This window comes from Xenopus laevis, chromosome 4S, assembly GCF_017654675.1.
Source record: "Xenopus laevis strain J_2021 chromosome 4S, Xenopus_laevis_v10.1, whole genome shotgun sequence".
Taxonomy (NCBI): domain Eukaryota; kingdom Metazoa; phylum Chordata; class Amphibia; order Anura; family Pipidae; genus Xenopus; species Xenopus laevis.
In genome coordinates, this window is record NC_054378.1 from 55,251,285 (window position 1) to 55,272,990 (window position 21,706).

Below are 21,706 nucleotides of genomic sequence, written 5' to 3' on the forward strand. Positions count from 1 at the left end.
CTTATTTTATAAAAAAATAATCACAAATTTTTTAGGATTTTTGCATTCAGATTCAGTAAATAACCCCCTAAATGTCAGGCAGGCTAGTAATGTTCAAATTGGTCCCTGGACCTCTCCCATTGACTTCTACATGAACTCTGCAGTTTTTAGGTGGCGAACAGTCAAATACGAGTTTTTAAAAAACCAAGGTGTGAAAATTTTTTAAATTCTAATTTAAATTAGAATAGAGTTTGGATTATTCACATGTGAGCTTGTTTGGACTGAAAAAACTCTAAAATTCACAAATGTGAGTTTTGTTAAATAAGCCTCCCAGCATTATGTGCAGTTTGCATATTATACTAATAATATCTAGTAAAAGGGTCTGTCTAGTATAATATTATTTTCAGCTCCCCATGCTTAAGTTACCTTCTTTTCAAAACAACAGTAAACAGAAGTTGTGGTTATCTCTTCTCCTATTTATGTGTCATTTAACACAATCAAGATATGTCTGCGGCTTTCAAGCAAACATTATTACACTTATCATGTTGCAATGTTTCTAGTACTTTATCACTGTGGTTTCCTGCTGATCTTGTCTTCTGTTGTTTCATAACTTAGTCATACTGTTTGAAAATAATGTTCCACATTTAAGTTGGATAATCATGACCACTGTTTAATTCTCTTTAATATGTTTTCCTTCATTTTAGCTTTAAGATACTTTACAAAATGTCCACAGGGTGTTATTAGCTGGAGGACCAGGTGGTTCTTGTGTAGGAAAAGATATTTCTAGCTATATACTCAGCTTGCAGTACAAACCCTGTAGGGCAGGGTTCCCCAACCTTTTTTTTACCTGTGAGCCAAATTCAAATGTAAAACGAGTCAGGGAGCAACATGATAAAAGTCAATGGAGGGGGTGCCAAATAAGGGTTATGATGGCTATTTGGTTGCCCATATGTGGAATGGAAGCCTACAGAAGGTTTTGTTTGGAAGTACACCCAGGGCCGGCCTTAGGCCTATTGGACCAATTGGGCCCAATAGGGCCCCGCACCTCTGGGGGCCCCGCACCAGAGGGCAGCACAGATAATATTTCCCCCAGCACATGATGCTGCCTGGCCTGCCCCCAACTTTGAGAGTCCAGCCCATCCCCAAATCCATAGGTCCAGCCCACCCCAACTCTGATAAGCCAGCCTATCCCTCAACTCCATAGGTCTAGCCCGCCCCCAACTCTCATAGGCCCAGCTTTCCTCCAACCTTGATAGGCCCTGCCTGCCCCCAATTCAACCAAGCCTGCTCCCAAGCTGAATCGGCCCAGCCGGCCCCACACTAATTGGCCCAGTCCACTCTCCTATTTCCTCCCTCTCTCTCTTACCCTGTGTGCCCATATTATGTGCCCCTATTTCATCCCTCTCACTCTCTTACCTTGTCTGCCCCTTTCCTTTCTATTTTGTGCCTGTATGCCCTTATTTTCCTAAATACTTGGTGTGTCAGTAGCCAGCAACACTTTGTCTAGGGGCTCCGCCAACATGGTCCCAATCGGGCCCCACATTTGATAGGACCAGCCCTGAGTACACCTGGTTTTTATGCAACTAAAACTTGCCTCCAAGCCAGGAATTAAAAAATAAGCACAAGCTTTTGGGCCACTGGGAGCACCAGCCAAGGGTTTGGTGAACAATGTGTTGCGCTGAACCATTGGTTGGGGATCACTGCTGTAGGGATCGAATCCATTTACCATTTCACCCACTCCCCTCAGTTGAGTTCCTGCTGTTGTCCACCCTCTTCCTGCAAGCAGTTATACCAAGAAGTTATGTCTTCAGCCAGGGCCAGTCTGGCAGGGGAATGGGACATGAGTAGAAAGCTTGTAGTTGCAGGGTGCTGGAGAAGTCATGTCCCACTCTCTATAACATCTTGCAACATCCGTTTAAAAGAAGAGATCACTGGGTGGGAAAGTGACATAGCCAAGAAATGAGGCCTGGATCTCTAGCCCAGTGCCACTATAATGCATGCCAGAGTAGAGAATCTGTAAATACTTCAATGCCATTCAATTTGCCAGTGTCGGTTCTGCAATATTTGTTACCAACACTATGGCATTGGGTGCAGATTCAGCAAATAAGCTTCCTGTCTGACCACAATTATGCTGGAATTCTGGAAAAAGCACTGCACTATGGGTAAAAAACATTGTAATCAATAATTGCATTCCTTACAGTTTCTTCTGGTTAATAAATGCATCTTCAGGTCTTATGTTGCACTTGTGTTAAATAAATAGTGCCTTTACTTTCCACCCACCTCATGCCATGGCTTTTCCTCTTTACATCACAATTCTGCCCCTTCTCGTCCCCACCCCTTACACCATCATCCAGTATTTACCCAGACAAATTTGATGCAATGCTTTTACAAAGTAAACTAGAAACTCAGTCATGAAGCACAAGTCTAAATCAACACAGACATTTGACATGGTAATGGAAATGTTAATTGATCTCAGTCCGCCTTATGAACTGCACCCATGGGAGTATGAATCGTGGCTGGGACTAGATGTAGGCAGAAGAGGCACCTGCCTAGGGTTCAACGATAAGGTGTAGCGTGGCAAGTACCTATTAAGCGTTTTCTGTCTACCCCTAGACTGTGTTCACTGTCCTCTGTAGCTCTCCCCTCTCCTTCACTCCTCTCCCTCTTCCCCTCTCTTCCCCCTCCCCTCTGCAACTGCGCATGTTCTGGCGTGTGCACGCACAGGGGGTAGCGGGTTGGCCGATTGGGTTGCCTAGGGCGTCCGGTCGGCTTGGCCCGGCCCTGGTTTGAATATTCACTGCACTTGCACTTCTGTGGAACACATGAAAATCCACCACATATCAAACCCATGTAAAAAAAAAAAAACACTGTGTGTATAAAGAAGGCACAATAAATCAACTCAGCAGCAGCACTTTGTACTAATACCCATCCTAGTCATTAATCCCTGATGCAAATTACACAGAAAATGACTAATAGTACAATGTCATCTATATTCAATTGAGAGTAGCAATCTGAAGCTTCCCACAGCTTAAACACTAATATAGCCACAAGTCTGGTATGATAAAATGAGAATATGTATGTACTTGGCGTGAGCTCTAATATTTGTGTCTAGTCTGTTCTGTGTTCTGATCAATTGTGTGCAAGTGCCTACATTGAGGCAAGGGAACCCTGGAATTACTACTACCCTGGTAATTCCAATTTGCTCTGGTAGGCTGTGTCAATAGCTCCAACTGACTAGTGCCAACCAAAGTGTTTGCTCATGCCATTATTAATGATGTAGGCACTGGTTTCCATGTAATACATAGTAAACTTTTAAATAATTTATACTTCTTGTTAAAGGATATATGGTGTTCTATGTAAAATTCTCTCAGCAGGATTGAATCATAAAATATATTAAAAATGGTAAATAATAAAAGGCAGCTTTTAAAATACCAGCAGCTGGTACTCACTAGACACTCCACTTCCATATTTACAGGTTCACCATATTATAACCTAATTTTGAGTTAAAGCATGAGACTAATTTCATTCTCTGAAAGAATCTTGTTGAAAAGTAAGCAATTAAAGGTTTTATGGGTCTAATGAGCAGTTAATGTACTGTATACTTAGCTAGATATTACATGGCTTCACTCCCTGCAAAGTGTAGTCTTTATGTATTAATAGCACTAATTACATACACAGGTAGTATTATATTGGATTATTGAAGCCTTGAAAGCTAATAAAAGCTGATGATAGAAAATGAACACTTGTATATTAGCAAAATTACAGCAACTATTCTGTGTTTAGTCATTTAAAGCATTTGATTTCAAAGGGGAACTATCGTGAAAATGAAAGTTTAACATTACCTTTATAAATAAAACCAATTAAAAATTCTGTACCGTTTCTGAAACAATCAATATTCCTCTCTCAGGATCTATTTCTCGTCATTCTCTCTTCATGCAGGAGTTGGGTATCAGATAATCATTGACAGTTAGATCCAATATGTCTTTTAGGAGGGCTACTTTTGCCTAGAAGATGTATTAGCGCTCACCAGATATCCTGTCTCTCTACATGCAAAATTTGTGCAAAAGGCAGTTAAGTTGTTAGATTTTGTTTGTACTGGAATCAGTTATTTGAGTGTGCTCTAATTCATTTACAGTATTCAGCTACAGTATTTTCTGGGGTGTCATTTGTGAGTTGAAAGAGTATAGAACAGGTAGGTAAAATATGAGTCCATATCTTCTATTACAATACCATATTTCCTAAATGTGTTCATTGTCTCAGGTTATTTTTCATCAGATGGCACGAGGATGTGCTATATATATCTGATGACGCTTGACTACATTCTCCACATATCAGAACATACCTGGCACACCTCTCCTAAGTCTCAAATGGAGAACAGACCGGCTTGAAAGGTAAACAGATACCAAACAAAACACCGCAGAATTAATGTTCTAGAATCTAAAAAATGTATATGAAGCCAAAATAACAAAAGGTCTGTTAATCTTCCCGCAATATTATCTCTAAAAACCATATGCAGTAAATAAAAGCAGGGCTATCATCTATTTTTTTGAGAACTATGGCACATCAGGAGGTTAAGGCTCTGCTACACAATGGGGCAAATTCACTAAAGGGCAAATTTTCGCCTGGGAAGGCTTCACCACACTTTGCAGCATATTGTCAGATGTTAATTCGCAGCGCATACACTTATTGATCAAGATGCGAAGTTGTGTCTTGGCAGCCGAACATTGGCAAAGTTTTGCTAGCGTCAATTCTTCAGCACGAGCATTCCGTAGCGAACTTTCACTAACTTTCAATTCTGCCGAGCGAAACATCGTTATTTCTCTTACACTTAGGTCAATTTGAATAGGGCGGGTACATATAGGTCATATATATGTCTTTATTAGAGATGTTGGTGCAAATGCTTGAAGTGGCCACTTATTATTACAAATGTCCAAGGAAGCAAAATAAAGACAAAGGAGATCATATAATGCCCTAGACATGAGCCCACCCTAAAGCAAATGTGGCATGCCCCTTAAATGGTTAAAACAATTATATTAAAAAAATGGTTAACAGTAACACAATCCCACTTTAATCCCCCACCAGCATTTTTTTTTTCCATTTTTATAACTTTTTGGCATACAGGATATGATGAAACTGACATAAGATTGAGGAGGATGTAGCTTCCTCTTATCAGTTAGCCAAATATAACCTGGCAAAGGAAACTCTAGCGAAAGTTTATTCATCCAGGCCAGTGGGAGATTACCCTATGGGGTGCTATAGCTCTACCATTGGAAACATTTACTGCTCTCCGATGTTATTAATAAGGAAAAAATATTTTAAACAATATGAATGAAGAAGGCTTGATATATTGCCACTAGATAAACACAACCATTAGACACTCACTGGCAATTAATTCATAATGCTGCTGATATGAATTTGTTATGGGAAAATGCCAGATTTGCAGAGGTAAGTAATGTGAAAGTAATGTTCTCTTTGTTCTCAAACATTGCTGTTTGAGAAATGTTAGCTTTTCAGAAAACCTCAGAAAAAAAAGTTTACTTTCACAAGTGACCTTCTTGCATAACTCTTCTTAAAGGGGAACTATCATGAAAATGTAATATAAGCTTCATCATACTGAAATAAGATACTTTCTAAATACAATCAATTAAAAATTCTGCATTCTGTCTTCATGCAGCAGTTGGGTGTCAGATGAATGATACAATATATCTTATAGAGGGGGCTTCCTTTCAGATGTATTAGAGCTCACTCAAATAACCGATTCCAGTACAAACAAAATCTAATAACTGCCTTTTGCACAAATCCTGCATGTAGAGAGACAAGATTTCTGGTGATTTGAATAGAGTAAGCTGTAATACATCTTCTAGGCAAAAGGAGCCCCCTTATAACATATATTGGATCATTCATCAGGCACCTAACTCCTATTGAAGACAAAATGAGGAGAGAGGAATAATGAAGATAAACTTGATTATTTCAGAAACTGTACATTTTTAGTTGATTGTATTTAGAACGTTTCTTATTTTAATATGCTGAAGCTAATATTAAATGTTCATTTTCACGATAGCTCCCCTTTAATTTAGAGAATGACAGAATTACATTGAATCCTGGAAAATAGTTTCCAGGGGTACTTTGTCTATGAACCCTTATTCAGCAAAACAATTACAGCTGTTATGGGATAAAAGTGCAACATCTAGATCATACTTTTAGCCTACAGAGACCAGTCAAATGAGGATCGAATGAGGACTCACCTGATGGGACTTTACAGCCTGCCTCATTGAAATCTGGCTGATCAGACAGATACAGTATCAGACAGGCCCACACAGTCAGAAGCTTTTAGATATACAGTATAAGCACTTTTATGATCCCAATTCCAATAATTACTAAGTATAGAGTAAGGATAGACAATGAGAACTGTTTTTGGTCATAAGAGAATTGAAATACATCTGTGCAGTTGGTCAGTATTAAATACCAGGCAGATTTTCAGACACCCATAACTAAGGGAGAGACATGTTTCCAGGATAGCGTTTGGAAACCTGGTGCTGTCTCTGTAAATTGAGAGATGTTTGCAATGCTTGGTAAATAAAAAAAACTGCTACTACAGAGTCTATGACCGTGGAAAGAATCAGTTGCTTAAAAGTCTCATTCTTGATGAAATTATTCAGCAATATAACACACACTTGTTCCCAACCAGTACAGTGAATACAAATAAAGATGAATCTATTGTTCTCAAGAAAGAGAAAATATTTACTCTTTCGCAGCTGTCTAAACAGTGCTTGGAGGTATCTTTCTACTTGTAGTAAAATAGAACAGCAGATGTTTTCCTGCTACATGTCTTTGTCACTTTAGGGACAGGGACACCTGCCTCCTTTATTACAGAGGTCTGTTCCTCACTGATCCAGTGAGTGATACCCAAACTCTTTGCCTGACTATAGAGAGGGGTCACCATTACTCCGGGGTAACCCACAGTACATGTCACATTTGTGAGCAAGGGTTTATTGAGTAGAGCAGAGGGCTACCCCAACATTCATTCCTATTGACTTCTTTGTTCTCTTTATTTAGCTTCATCCTCTGGGGCTATCACTTCCACAGAAAGGATTTGTTCATCACCCCGAGGTGATGGGCTGACACGAATAAACACTGTGTTGTCTGCAGACTCAGATACAATTTCAGTAGAGTCGTCATCAACAGGCTTGATCTGAGGAACTGGGGTTCGCCTGTGCATGGGTGTCCCGGGTGGAACAGGATTGGCTGTGGTGGGCTGTTTTGTAAATGAGAATACAAGAGGAATTCATCAGTGTTGCTAAATTTAAAAAAATCAATATCGATATTTGGAAATATGTTAATAATATATAGATATTTAAAATTATTATTGCACTTTAATAGGATACTGTCATGGGAAAAAACATTTTTTTCAAAATGAATCGGTTAGATCTACCAGGCAGCTGTTATCTTGTGTTAGGGAGCTGCTATCTGATTACCTTCCCATTGTTCTTTTGTTTGGCTGCTGGGGGTGGAAAGGGAGGGGGGTGATATCACTCCAACTTTCAGTACAGCAGTAAAGAGTGATTGAAGTTTATCAGAGCACAAGTCACATGACTTGGGGCAGCTGGGAAATTGACAATATGTCTAACCCCATGTCAGATTTCAAAATTGAATATAAAAAAATCTGTTTGCTCTTTTGAGAAATGGATTTCAGCACATAATTCAATATTAACTGATTCATTTTGAAAAAAAATTTTTTTCCCATGACAGTATCCCTTTAAGGTTGAATCTGCAAAGTGATTATCCCAAGGAATGATTGCACACCACCATGTAATGCTGCCCCATGCGTCAGTGCTCATAAATGTTTCACAGTTAAAGTAGCCATTGCTATAGAAGGCCTATTCTCCCACTGTAAACTGCATACCTGCATGCCGTGTCATTCATACAATATATTTTAATTTTACATATTTTAATCGAGTTTTGCCCTTGTTGTTTTAGGGTTTTAAACGTTTTATACAATTTTATTGTATATAATCATATACTGTATTCTAATGGCCCATATGGAACTGGAATACCCAGTGAGATTCTTTACTCCTTGTCCTTTGAGCACCATATCCGTTAGACAGAATTCAACAAAACCTTCATGGAAATTAGAATTAATTTTTTTTTCACTGATCTGGTAACATTTGCATAGGTTTTATTTGCTGCTATTGCAAGTTATCATAATATTAATATTGGCTTTTCGTTATCTGCATTGTGTTTTGCTATTCCTGATCTACAATATCAGCATCATTGTCTACTGATTTCAATAACTTTCAGCCAATCGGAAGCTAAGTCATTGTTATTAACAGCTGGCAAGTGTTGCTGATCCTTTTCCATTTCAGTTAATAGGAAGTGCAGTTTGGATGTTATATAATGCTGATGTTCCTGTTATAGCAATTCTATTTCATTTGCCAGACATACAATTCAGTTCTCTTTAACTTCAGTGGTTATGGGTCTGTGACAATGGCCAGTTCAGTAACCGATCTCAAGAATGTCTGTGGTACAAATTGTCTCATATGATTCCTCTTCAGTTTGTTCTATTATTGCCTTAATGATTCTTTTTAGCTGATATGTCACTTTCAGTGACAGTAATATAATGCCTATAAATCTAGAAACCAGGATTCCTTACCCATGAATAAAGCAGTGAGTAATGAAACTACAGGACATCTGTAGACAGAGCTAATACTCTGAGTTTTCATCTAAACCAAAGGGCGCTTACCTAAGATTGTGACTGGAGGGTGATAAGGTGCATGAAACAAGTTCAATTATTAAAGTCTCAGCAGATTTCAAAAGGATGTTGGGGTAATATATTTTTTACTGCTAATGAAATCGATATTTCCATGTAAAGTCTAGATGTGCAATTAACCTATGCGACAGCAGTGAGGGGTGTGACCCAAGCAGGGCCTCAGACATTGTTGGAGAACAACTGTGCACTCCTCCCAGATTGACTGTTCCTTGTTATCACAAACCATGTACTTTGTGAAGAAGGACTAAGTATAGCCCCTCCAGAGGAGATGCGCCAATGAAGTAATTTGAAAAACTTGCCTCAGGCAGTAGCTACAAGCACGAGCCACTGGTAACTTTAAAGGAATTGTTCAGTGTAAAAATAAAAACTGGGTAAATAGATAGGCTGTGCAAAATAAAAAATGTTTCTAATATAGTCAGTTAGTCAAAAATGTAATGTATAAAGGCTGGAGTGATTTCATGTATAACATGTCAGTCAGGACACTACCTCCTGCTTTTCAGCTCTCTTGGTTTACACTGACTGGTTACCTTGGCTACCAGGCAGTAACCAATCAGAGACTAGAGGGGGGGGCCACATGGGTCATATCTGTTGCTTTTGAATCTGAGCTGAATGCTGAGGGTCAATTGCAAACTCACTGAACAGAAATGTACCATGTGGCCCCCCTTCAAGCCGCTGACTAACTCAGAGTTATATGAAAAGCAGGAAGTTGGATTCTGACTGTTTTATTAGACATCTGTTCACTCCAGCCTATTACATTTTTGGCTAACTAACTATATTAGAAACATTTTTATTTTGCACAGCCTATGTATTTATCCAGTTTTTCTTTTCACACTGAACTATTCCTTTAAGAGGCAAATTTTCGGGTTTAAACTGGAAATTGGGCATTTCTAGTACAAGATAGCAGAATTGCGCTCTCTGAACTATTAAAGCCCCTGTACCCCCTCCAGTGCAGGTGGGCATCAGGCACCTCCTGAGAAAGAATCAGGGCTTATCCCCTCTTATGGGAAAAGGCATAGAAGTAATTAGAAACATTTTAGGCCTCCCTAAACTTTGTGAATAACATGACATTTTTTCACATATATAAACTATTCTAAGACTTTTTTTCACAAACATATACTGAAACTACTCTATTGGGCATCCAATACCACCCCTAATAATCATAGGGTCTGCTACCTCTATAGTTATGTTCCTGATTGCCATTTACAATAATAATGGCAACTTGCAGTACTTCTTACAATGTTTTCTGCAATCCTTTTTTCCAGGGAAAATACTAGGGGTAGGCAGAAGAGGCACTTGCCTAGGGCACAATGATGGAAGGATGCTTGGCATCCTTGGCTTGCCTGTTAAAGAGGCTATTACAATTCTATTTTGAAGTTCCATATTTTAAGCAAGTAACAAGTGTTGTAACTTTTATATAATAAATGCATTGTACTCACACAAGTGTTTGATGTAGCATCTATCAGGAGTGCTACTGCCATGAGGCGATACAGCCTGCAAGTTACTAGGGGCGGCAAAAAAAAACACTCCTGGTAACATTATGAGCCAAATTCTGATTTTTAAAACGGAATTTCATCTATGTTAGTGCAGATACCACAATTGTGCTCTCCGCACTAGCGATGTGGCCCCCCCTACACCTGCTCCGCGCTCTAAATAGTATGCAGGTGCAAAAGGGGCGGCATCACATAGGGCACTTCAGAGTGGCAATGACTGCCGAAACACCCCTTGCATCTATGGTTTCAGTATTGTTCTTCATCAATGTAGACTTCCGTTTTTCATTTATTTGCAAATTATGTGACAGAAAACAGGGGGATAGCGTGGATTCTCAGTGTGCAAGTGCTCTTGCCTCATATAATATTCTCAGTATAAAACCATGGAGATAGCATAATGTCGGTCTTTATACGAGTCATACATGTTTCCAACCTCCTCTGCTTACCTCTATCGTTTGCATCACTTTCATCCTGCGCCTTAGTTTGGAAAATCCCTTGAAACCCATTTTTTCAGTGGTGGCAACTGCAGCCTTCAGGAGTTTTGGGGTCTCTGGCCTTTCAGGGATGATATGCTGCAATCCTTTTCCCTGACCAGCCTCACCTTTTGGTTTGTTGCTATTCTTCAACATTTTTCTAAAAGAGATATTTAATTTACAAATATGTCGACAAAGAAGAATGTAGGGAGAAACACTGCAATTACACCATTGATTGACTTTTTTATTGCCCCTTAAAATGAATGTTTGAATTCCATTCTATATAACTAGATGTGACAATGTAATGCTATGACACCCTATGAGCTATTTCTAAATGAGTTGTTACATGCCTGACCACACTCAGATGCTTCCAATATGAGTTGCCTTGCATGTTATACATATATATATATAGTCTTTACTCAAGGGAGACACCATAGTTACATAGTTACATAGTTACATAGTTAAATTGGGTTGAAAAAAGACAAAGTCCATCAAGTTCAACCCCTCCAAATGAAAACCCAGCATCCATACACACACCCCTCCCTACTTTTAATTAAAATTCTATATACCCATACCTATACTAACTATAGAGCTTAGTATCACAATAGCCTTTGATATTATGTCTGTCCAAAAAATCATCCAAGCCATTCTTAAAGGCATTAACTGAATCAGCCATCACAACATCACCCGGCAGTGCATTCCACAACCTCACTGTCCTGACTGTGAAGAACCCCCTACGTTGCTTCAAATGAAAGTTCTTTTCTTCTAGTCTAAAGGGGTGGCCTCTGGTACGGTGATCCTCTTTATGGGTAAAAAGGTCCCCTGCCATTTGTCTATAATGTCCTCTAATGTACTTGTAAAGTATAATCATGTCCCCTCGCAAGCGCCTTTTTTTCCAGAGAAAACAACCCCAACCTTGACAGTCTACCCTCATAATTTAAGTCTTCCATCCCTCTAACCAATTTAGTTGCACGTCTCTGCACTCTCTCCAGCTCATTTATATCCCTCTTAAGGACTGGAGTCCAAAACTGCACTGCATACTCCAGATGAGGCCTTACCAGGGACCTATAAAGAGGCATAATTATGTTTTCATCCCTTGAGTTAATGCCCTTTTTTATGCAAGACAGAACTTTATTTGCTTTAGTAGCCACAGAATGACACTGCCCAGAATTAGACAACGTGTTATCTACAAAGACCCCTAGATCCCTTTCATTTAAGGAAACTCCCAACACATTGCCATTTAGTGTATAACTTGCATTTATATTATTTTTGCCAAAGTGTATAACCTTGCATTTATCAACATTGAACCTCATTTTCCAGTTTGCTGCCCAGTTTTACAGTTTAGACAAATCACTCTGCAAAGTGGCAGCATCCTGCATGGAACCTATAGTTCTGCACAATTTAGTATCATCTGCAAAAATAGAAACAGTACTTTCAATGCCCACCTCCAGGTCATTAATAAACAAATTGAAAAGCAAGGGACCTAGTACAGAGCCCTGTGGTACTCCACTAACAACACTGGTCCAATTAGAAAATGTTCCATTTACCACCACTCTTTGTAGTCTATCTTTTAGCCAGTTCTCTATCCAGGTACAAATACTATGTTCCAGGCCAACATTCCTTAATTTAACCAGTAACCTTTTGTGTGGCACTGTATCAAATGCTTTAGCAAAGTCTAAGTAAATCACATCCACTGCCATCCCAGAATCGAGGTCTCTACTTACATTCTCATAAAAAGTAGTACTATAGTAATGCAGCCATGCCTTACTTGCACTTACTTTGCTTTTTGGCGAAGGAGCTTCTGGGATTCAGGATAATGAAGTAAAATTTCATTCAGGTCTTTTTTATCCAGAATGAAAAGGTTGGTAAATCCATGAGCAACAACATTTGCTGTCCGTCTGTTTCCACCTCCCACAGCCAGAAGACTGAAAAGAGACAAAGAGAAGAAATTATGAATCTCTAGATATGCAGGGAAATAATAGAGAAGGTTTAGCTTTCACGTTGACTATATCCATTTAGAAATAAATTAATTTATTATCAGTCACAAAATAAAGAGCAATAGAAAAAGAAAGTGAAGGTAAGTTCTGACACTAAACAATGCACACTTTATAATTAAATAAAATTTTCTACATATTAGTTGCAAAAAGACGATTCAAAATAATTTATTTTCCTTTGCTCAGGGGTCCAGATTTGGGCAACACATGCCAAAATGCACACATGCTATGTCAAACCCATTTGGAAAATTGTGACTCAGGAAAAGTTCCATTGAGATTCTGTTTCTCTTTGACCTGAAACTCACCTGATTTCTCCAAAAACAGACCCAGCTTTTAAAGCGACTAGTACAGTTTTGCCATCAGGGCCTCCTAGTACATGGACTTCTCCAGCTTTGATAATATACATTTCCCGACCAATTTCTCCCTGGCAAGAAAACAGGCATTAGATAATTTTCAGCTCAATAACACAGAATTTGCTGTATGAACAAAATGAATATTAATGATCCAACAGATCTGCCCTTCAGTGCAGGACTCCTATAAAACTGTATTGTAAAGGAAGGCTGGATGGATTGAAGAATAATGCAGCTAAATTCTCCCAACGCAACACATTTAGGTTAAAACATTTTCTGTTTCTTAGAGACAGCAAATGTACATAATATTATATTTTAAAGAAAAATCTACTCCACAATTAATCAAACTGTAAAAAATAAGGGGGGGGCATTCACTGTCATATGAAAAATGCATTCATTATCAAAATGTGTTTTTTCAAGGATTGGATTCGTTATCAGGAAACCCCAGAAAGTTCAGAATTATGGAAAGGCAGTCTCCCATAGACTCCATTATAATCAAATAATCCAAATCTTTAAAAATTATTACTTTTTCTCTGTAATAATAAAACAGTACCTTGTACTTGATCCCAACTAAGAGATAATTAATCCTTATTGGAAGCAAAACCAGCCTATTGGCTTTATTTCATGTTTACATGATTTTCTAGAAGACTTAAGGTTTGAAGATCCAAATTACAGAAAGTAATCCAGAAAAGGTATCCAGAAAACCCCACCTCCTGAGCATTCTGGATAACAGGTCCCATACCTGTATTTTCAGCATAAAAATATTCTGAATAAAATTCTGGCTTTAAAAGTAGCAGCTGCTTGAAAATGCTTTGTATCAAAATACTGTGACCTGATCTTTTCCAATTGACTTGAGTTATACCATATAAATAAACATTAAACACAGCAATCAGGCAAAGTAAAAGAAAACACACCTTTATAAACTCACCATTTATTTTACACAGCTTTTGTTTTTCTGGTATAAACAATGTTACACAGCATGATAAATAGGTATAGTTTATATGTTAATGTGGAGAAATGAATTATGGTATGGAATCCGTTATCCAGAAACCTGTTATCCAGAAAGCAGCATACTACGCAAAGGCTAGCTACAATAGACTCCACTTTAATCAAATAATTCAAATTCCTTTAGCTCTGTAATAATATACCTTCTACTTGATCATAAGATACAGTATAATTAATCCTTACTGGAGGCAAAACAATCCTATTGGGTTTAATTAATGTTTAAATGATTCTTTAGTAGACAAAGTATGGTGATACAAATTACAGAAAGACCCCTTATTCAGAAACCCCCACTGGGTTCTCTGGCTAACAGGTCCCATACCTGTACTAATGAAAATAATGCTGTCTGGAATGAGATAAGGCATGGATAAATAGTCTCTAGCGTGTGGCTCTCTTTTACAGGTGAACATTTACCCAATAAGGATGGCACTTGCCAATCGTCTGCAAAATAATATGCGTATACAAGAGAGAATCTATCTGTTTATCTGCCCCCTGCTTACAAGAGGATTAACAATTGTCAGACACATATTCTAGTGGCCCAGTACCAAGGAAATTGTCACAAAGATATTGAGCCCACTAGATCCAGATCTGCTTATACTTGCAGGTTTAGTTTGGCATATGAGAAAAAAAAAAAACAATGTACAAATAAATTAGAAATATTTACCATAAACTACAGAAAAACAATTACCTTTTTGCAGACATAATCTCCGGGTAAGTAAACCACAGAGCGCAGTCTCTTCAGCATATCATAAATCATCTGCCTGTCACACCCCTGTGCAGAGAAAGAGACATGGTTTATGTAGTTCAGCTGATTGGCATCCGTATTGATACCCTCATCATGACCATCAGCTTTATCAAATACATAAGCACAGAGACGATGATAAGCTGCTCTATGCTCTGGCACTATAGGGCAGGTATGGGATCCGTTATCCGGAAACCCATTATCCAGAAAGCTCTGAATTACGGAAAAGTTGTCTCCCATAGACTCCATTTTATCCAAATAATCCAATTTTTACAAAATTGTTTCCTATTTCTCTGTAATAATACAACAGTACCTTGTACTTGATGCCAACTAAGATATAATGAATCCTTATTGGAAGCAAAACCAGCCTATTGGGTTTATTTATGATTTTCTAGTAAGGTATGTAGATCCAAATTACGGAAAGATCAGTTATCCATAAAGCCCCAGGTCCCGAGCATTCTAGATAAAAAGTCCCATACCTGTACTTGTAGAGCAGGAACAACTGGCAGACAGTACTATCTGTATCTATACACAGAACAGTACATTCTAAATGATTTCCAAACCATTAAGGGTTCTTTATTAATGTAAATGAGCTTTTTTAAAATTTGTAAGTATTATTTTATTTATTTGTTTTTATTTTATTTAGGAATGATGAAGTTTTGTTGGCCATATTGCTTATCCTCTGGGTCCAATATTAGGGATGCACCGAATCCACTATTTTGTATTCGGCCGAACCCCCGAATCCTTTGTGAAAGATTCGGCCAAAAACCGAACCGAATCCGAACCCTAATTTGCATATACAAATTAGGGATGGGAAGGGGAAAAAATTTTACTTCCTTGTTTTGTGTCAAAAAGTCACACAATTTCCCTCCCCACCACTAATTTGCATATGCAAATTAGGATTCCGATTCGGTTCGGCCAGGGCCAGGCAGAAGGATTCTGGATTCAGTGCATCCCTATCCAATATAAGTAAAAACTCTGTGAGCCCCTGTTACATTGCAAATTAGGTCTTTATCTTTGCATTGGTGACAATTATTATTGTCAGGCAAAATTTCTCCAGTGAACCTTCTGCCATTTACTAAGATCACAAGAATGGATTTTTGCCAATACACAGGCTGGTGAACTGTCATTAGAAAGAAAGAGCAGTCACGTTTACATCTCATTATCTATGTCACCTCCTGCGAGCTAAACTTCCCACATATGTTATTTCTTTATGGTAAAATTTTCCCCCCCTACAATTGCCTGGGGAAAATGGAGTGGCAAATTTTCACAGAGAATTTACGCCATAAGAAAATTCCTCCACTACATTTGAGGTAAACTTTGATAAACTTAAATGAGGAGAAAATCCAGACAATTCACAATATGCTCCATTGGCTGTCCATACAAAATGTCCAGACAAAAAAAAAACACAATAAAGATTTCTGTACTTTCTAATTGATTCAAATGAGAGGCTGAACCAACATCCCCACCTAACGGCTGTCTTGGAGAATGCACAGCAATTACCCAAATAGAAGCAAGATAATTTACCTGAAATAGAACTACTTTGCTCACAATACTGTAATTGACATCTATAGCGAGGTCCAATCTCATCTTATCAGGAAGCTGAACCATGAGTTCTGATTCATCTGGAAAGATAAAGAGCACATTACATTGGATATGAGCAGTGTCGGACTGGGACACCAGGGGCCCACCAAAAGACCTTAGACCCACTCTCAGTACTATTATTCTTCCTCTCCTCACTCAACCTTTATTCTCCTAGTCTCTTTTCTTTACATACTATAATCTATTATTCCATCTATTTAGCCTATTTGTTCTCATAGAAATAGGGAATGGCCATGAAATAGGCCAAATGTTTAGCAGCATGAGGCCCACTGACACCTGGGCCCACCAGGACTTTTCCTGGTATCCCCGTGGGCCAGTCCGACACTGGATATGAGCGTATCAAGAAATTTCTGAAAGTCGCAGAGTCAATAACATTTCAGTGCTTTTAACCAGAAGCCAATGAGTTGTGAGACTTCTGCTATACTGTGACATTGCTAACACTGCTGCATTCTTAAAAGAAGGCAAACTATAGCTTGTGTAGAACCCATTCGTTTTCTCATTATAAACTTTAGTTCTTTGTAATAAGTCTATATGCATTGTTCCTGGGTAAGAGTAGAGAATAAGATTTGCTACTCAGCAGTACCGAGGACAGCCTTCCCAAAACCTGTTACCAAGTAGCATAGATAAAGACCATTAAACTTTAACCCTTTCCCCTATAAAGTTCACTCTGCCCCTTTATCTCCATTGTTCTGTCCTGCTGTTGTGGAATAGTTGAACCAAAGTGCCAGGCTTAGTGAGGTTTAAATAAACTGTTTTTGGAACCCTGTTCCATCTCCCAGAGACTGAGGGTATCAGAGGGTACTATGTGTACTGTGTGCAGGGTTCTTGACCGGTTTTATTAGGCATGTATGACTATTAGCTGCAGTCATACTGGACAGGAAAAATGAGACAACCTTAAGAAGAAATTATTGCCAATTGCAAACCAACTGTTGTCTGGGCATTAGTGTCTAGGGCACTGTAAAAGTGGCCATCACAATAAGAGAAGCATATAAAGGGAAAGTAACCCCCTGGAGGAGTATTTAGAGAATAGAGCAGTCTACAAATTCAATGAAATGCTTGCCTTAGATATCTTATGTAATGCCTCCTAACAGGATAGAACTGAGATCTAAAATAGACACTGGCATTTCAGTTACACAGGGCTCAAACAGCACACAACAGGCTCAATAAATAATGAGTGTTTATGGCATCTTACAGAAGCCCCTCTGGCATTTGCCAGAATCCACAGAAATCTGGTCCTGGGTCTAAATTTGCAAAAATACCCATAATACTTGCATAAAAGCAAAGCTTTTGATTCTCCAAAAACTAACTGGCACTAATGGTGCTTGATTCCCGGCATCTTTTAACTATTACTATGATTTACCATCCCCTTGGGAGACCCGTGGATAACATCCAAATATAAGATACTGGAATAAAGTTGGAATAAACAGCTTCAAAGCAGTATTTTCAAACTGCATGTGTTTCTTTTATTAGCAGCGCAAAACACTACATGTTTCGGGTAGAACCCTTTTTCACTTGAAAATACTGTTTTGAAGCTGTTTATTCCAACTTTATTACTGTATCTTATACTTTTGGGATTGTGACACAGGCTCCTAGGAATTCACAGCAATACACTTTCTGAACTTATACACTGGGACCAGCAACTTGTCTTAAGGTGGCCATACATGGAGAGAGGGTGGGCAATATCGGGCTGATCCGATCGTGGGCCCTAGGGCCCAACGATCGGATCCTAACGATGCCTAATGGGCGCTTGGATCACGGGACTGCATCAACGAATAGATGCAGCTGCAATCCAACAGGATTTTTTGTCCCATCCGATCGAGATCTGGCCGATTTTCGGCCAGATCTTGATCGGTGAAGCCCATCGGGGGGCTCCATACACGGGCCAATAAGCTGCCGACACGGTTTGTCGGCAGCTTTTATCGGCCCGTGTATGACCACCATTACTGAGGAAAAGGTCACCTCCACAATCGCTGTGAGTTTTGTTCTATGGTTTTTCAAGAAGAGGGAAATTCAACTCTTGTTATCAAACTGTACATTAGTATGTAGGCAGTCAGAGTGAAATTCAACTTTACAGTTGCATCTCTGGCCCCATCCAGTTTGTGATGCATGTAACATGAGTGGCTGGCATGAAACATAAGTGGCTTGTGTACTTCAGTGTTTGGCTAGGAACTGATGATTTCTGAAAATAAGCTGTAAGTGAGTTTAAAGGGAAGGCAGCAGTACATATGGGTAGCGTAGGGAGGAGGAGTTCTTACCAAGCATGCCCTGGGATTGCCATGTGTATTCATACCACATCTTGACACGATTTTGTACAGGTCGAGGGATCTTGTAGCAGTTCATGTATTTGATGGTACTGTCCATACAGCTGCGGTAATATGTCTGTCCTGCTGTCGCTGCCCCAACCACATCTCTCATCTGAAGAAAAAAAATATTGTCTTAAAATTATGGCATATAATGGTGCAATGTGTTCAAAACACGCAGTCAGCACTAAAAGCTCTGGAGTAGTATGATGGTGGTGCTATGCTTAGCTCTTCAGCCTTGCAACGCTGTGGTTCTATCTTTACTTCCACCCTGGGCACTATTCAAAATAGGCTGTTCTGTCTTCTCTAAAGGTTATTTGCATCCTACGCAAAATGAATGTGAAAAATGTGAAATTACCCAAAATTAATGTGAACAATGTGCCAGGACCAAATGGAATGCGCCCTCAGGTACTTCGAGAGCTTAGTTCCGTTTTAGACCAGCCTCTATTTCGGATTTTCTCAGACTACTGGGGGAATGTAGTATGAGTCGAAAAATAGTTTGCAATCCCATCGCAATGTGAATAAATGTTGGCAAAGTGAAAAATGTTACCTTTGCAAACACTTTGGGGCAGATTTACAAAATTCGAGTGAAGAATTCGAATGTAAAAAAATTCGAATTTCGAAGTATTTTTTGGGTACTTCGACCATCGAATTGGTTAAATTCGATCGAATTCGAACGATTTGAAGTAAAAATCGTTCGACTATTCGACCATTCGATAATCGAAGTACTGTCTCTTTAAAAAATACTTCGACCACCTACTTCGGTAGATAAAACCTACCGAAGTCAATGTTAGCCTATGGGGAAGGTCCCCATAGGCTTGCCTGTGATTTTTTGATCGAAGGATTTTCCTTCGATCGTTGGATTAAAATCCTTCGATCGATCGATCGCAGGATTTGCGCAAAATCGTTCGATATTCGATATTCGAAGTCGAACGATTTTAGTTCCCAGTCGAATATCGAGGGTTAATTAACCCTCGATATTCGACTCTTGATGAATCGGCCCCTTTGTCCCTCGCACGACAGTAAGATAGTGATTGTTAATTTTATAGTTTGTGACAGAGCTCAGTGTATATAATATATTTTTGCAATTGCAAACCATTTTTTGCGACTAAATATTTAACAAAATTGCAGAGCAGGTGTGAAAGGTTTGCAATGCACAATTAAGATTCACAATGCAATAAAAACCTAATGAAGAATATTACAATGAGACAGACAAATTTTTATTCGCACAGTTTAAAGGATTACAATCTTGTCCTGGCTAGTAAGAGAGCTCACTTGACTTTCTCTGGATTAACTAGCAGTTAGGCAGATAATATATAGACATAAAAGGTTGAGATAGATGGAAGTGTGTCATTTTTTTAAACCTAACTTACTATTTTACTGTAAATATGCATTGCAAACTAAAACCTTAGGATCCAAGTAAGGGAGATTTAGAGTAAGGGGATCAAAGCCCCAATAATAATGAATGTAAACGTACTCAGTGATTTTTGAGAACTTTTGCAATTTACATTAAAGGGATTCTGTCATGATTTTTAAGGTGTAGTTTTCATTTCTAAATGACACTGTTTACATTACAAATAATTCACTCTACCATGTAAAATTTGATTCCTAACCCAACAAGTGTATTTTGTTTTAGTTGTAAAATTGGTAGCTATCCCAGGTAATTTTACCTGGTCATGTGCTTTCAGAAAGAGCCAGTGCTGCACTATGGAACTGCTTTCTGACAGGCTGTTGTTTCTCCTACTCAATGTAACTGAAGGAGTTGCAGTGGGACATGCATTTTTACAATTGAGTGCTGTTCTTATATCAACTAGGGAGCTGTAATCTGGTTACCTTCCCATTGTTATGCTGATAGGCTGCTGGGGGGGGGAGAAGGGAGGGGTGATATCACTCCAATTTGCAGTGCAGCAGCGTGACTGAAGCTTATCAGAGCACGAGTCACATGACTGGGGCAACTGGGAAACTGACAATATGTCTAGCCCCATGTCAGATTTCAAAATTGGAGCAGCACTTTTAACTGAGGAATTTTGAAGACATCCCTGTAAAATCTGTAAATACAGCTGAACATCACAGAATACCACAGAATACAGCAGAAGTGCAGCACTATTTGTAAGTTTATTTTTCTGGGTTTGGATTGCCCTTAAATTCTAGTAACGTGTAGTGCATTAGAAATGCATTAGAATCTATTTATTCTGTACGTACCTGACCAATCATGACGGAAAAGGCAAACACACCCATGAAGTAATTTAGCAGCTGAAACCAGAGTTCAAAAAGTGTGTCTGGGTCAGGAAGTCCTCCAATGGTTATCAAAGTCTTTACAGCCCAGTAGTAACAACGGATATAACTGTTGAAAAACAGGGCTGATATTACTATACAATTAATAGAAAGAAACTACAAGAACCACTTATGTTAGCAACCCGTTATTGCAGATTGTTGTTTATATTATCATCGATATTCTAAACCAGACAGAAGTAGCCATGAGTCACACTGTATAGGCCATTTCCACTTGAAACCAAGTGTAATTGATATGAATAGGAAGAAACCCATGCCCTCTGCATAATGCCCTTTGCACAATGTGTATGGAATGTCTATTACAAGCATTGGGACCTGTTGTCCAGAATGTTTGAAACCTGTGGCTTTCCAGATAAGGGACCTTTACATTATTTGGATTTATCCTAAAACAACATTTAAACATTAAATAAACCCCATAGAATTGTTTTGCCACCAGTTTGGGTTCCTAGATCTTACTTACAATTAAGTACAAGGTATTGTGCATAGGAAAATTAAAACTTGTTTAAAATGGAGTGCATTGGAGATGGCCTACCCATTATTCCAGTTTTCCGGATAATGGGTTTCCAGATCCCATGCCTGTATTATAAATGTTTTTGTTTATCTATTTTAGAATGGTGCATGCCCCAAGGCATTAGAAGTACAGTAAGTAGACATGAGAAAAAGAATGGTGAGCTTGCAGATGCAAGAGTTTGTCTACACTTAAACTGGCTCTGAAACT

General features: G+C 38.8%; 1 protein-coding gene across 3 annotated transcripts in view; it reads right to left on the minus strand.

Moving 5' to 3' along the window:
• Window positions 1-6,953: 6,953 nt before the first annotated feature.
• cngb1.S (cyclic nucleotide gated channel beta 1 S homeolog) overlaps window positions 6,954-21,706 on the minus strand; it is a 69,337-nt gene continuing 54,584 nt past the window's right edge. For all 3 annotated transcript variants that reach the window (XM_041561258.1, XM_041561257.1, XM_041561256.1), the window contains exons 33-40: window positions 20,899-21,040; window positions 18,652-18,811; window positions 16,322-16,419; window positions 14,741-14,824; window positions 13,006-13,124; window positions 12,485-12,631; window positions 10,680-10,866; window positions 6,954-7,234 (exon numbers count right to left, since the gene is read on the minus strand). In XM_041561258.1, the coding sequence (XP_041417192.1) occupies window positions 7,028-7,234; window positions 10,680-10,866; window positions 12,485-12,631; window positions 13,006-13,124; window positions 14,741-14,824; window positions 16,322-16,419; window positions 18,652-18,811; window positions 20,899-21,040 (1,144 nt within the window). In that variant the 3' untranslated portion in view covers window positions 6,954-7,027. The remainder of the gene's footprint in view (window positions 7,235-10,679; window positions 10,867-12,484; window positions 12,632-13,005; window positions 13,125-14,740; window positions 14,825-16,321; window positions 16,420-18,651; window positions 18,812-20,898; window positions 21,041-21,706) is intronic.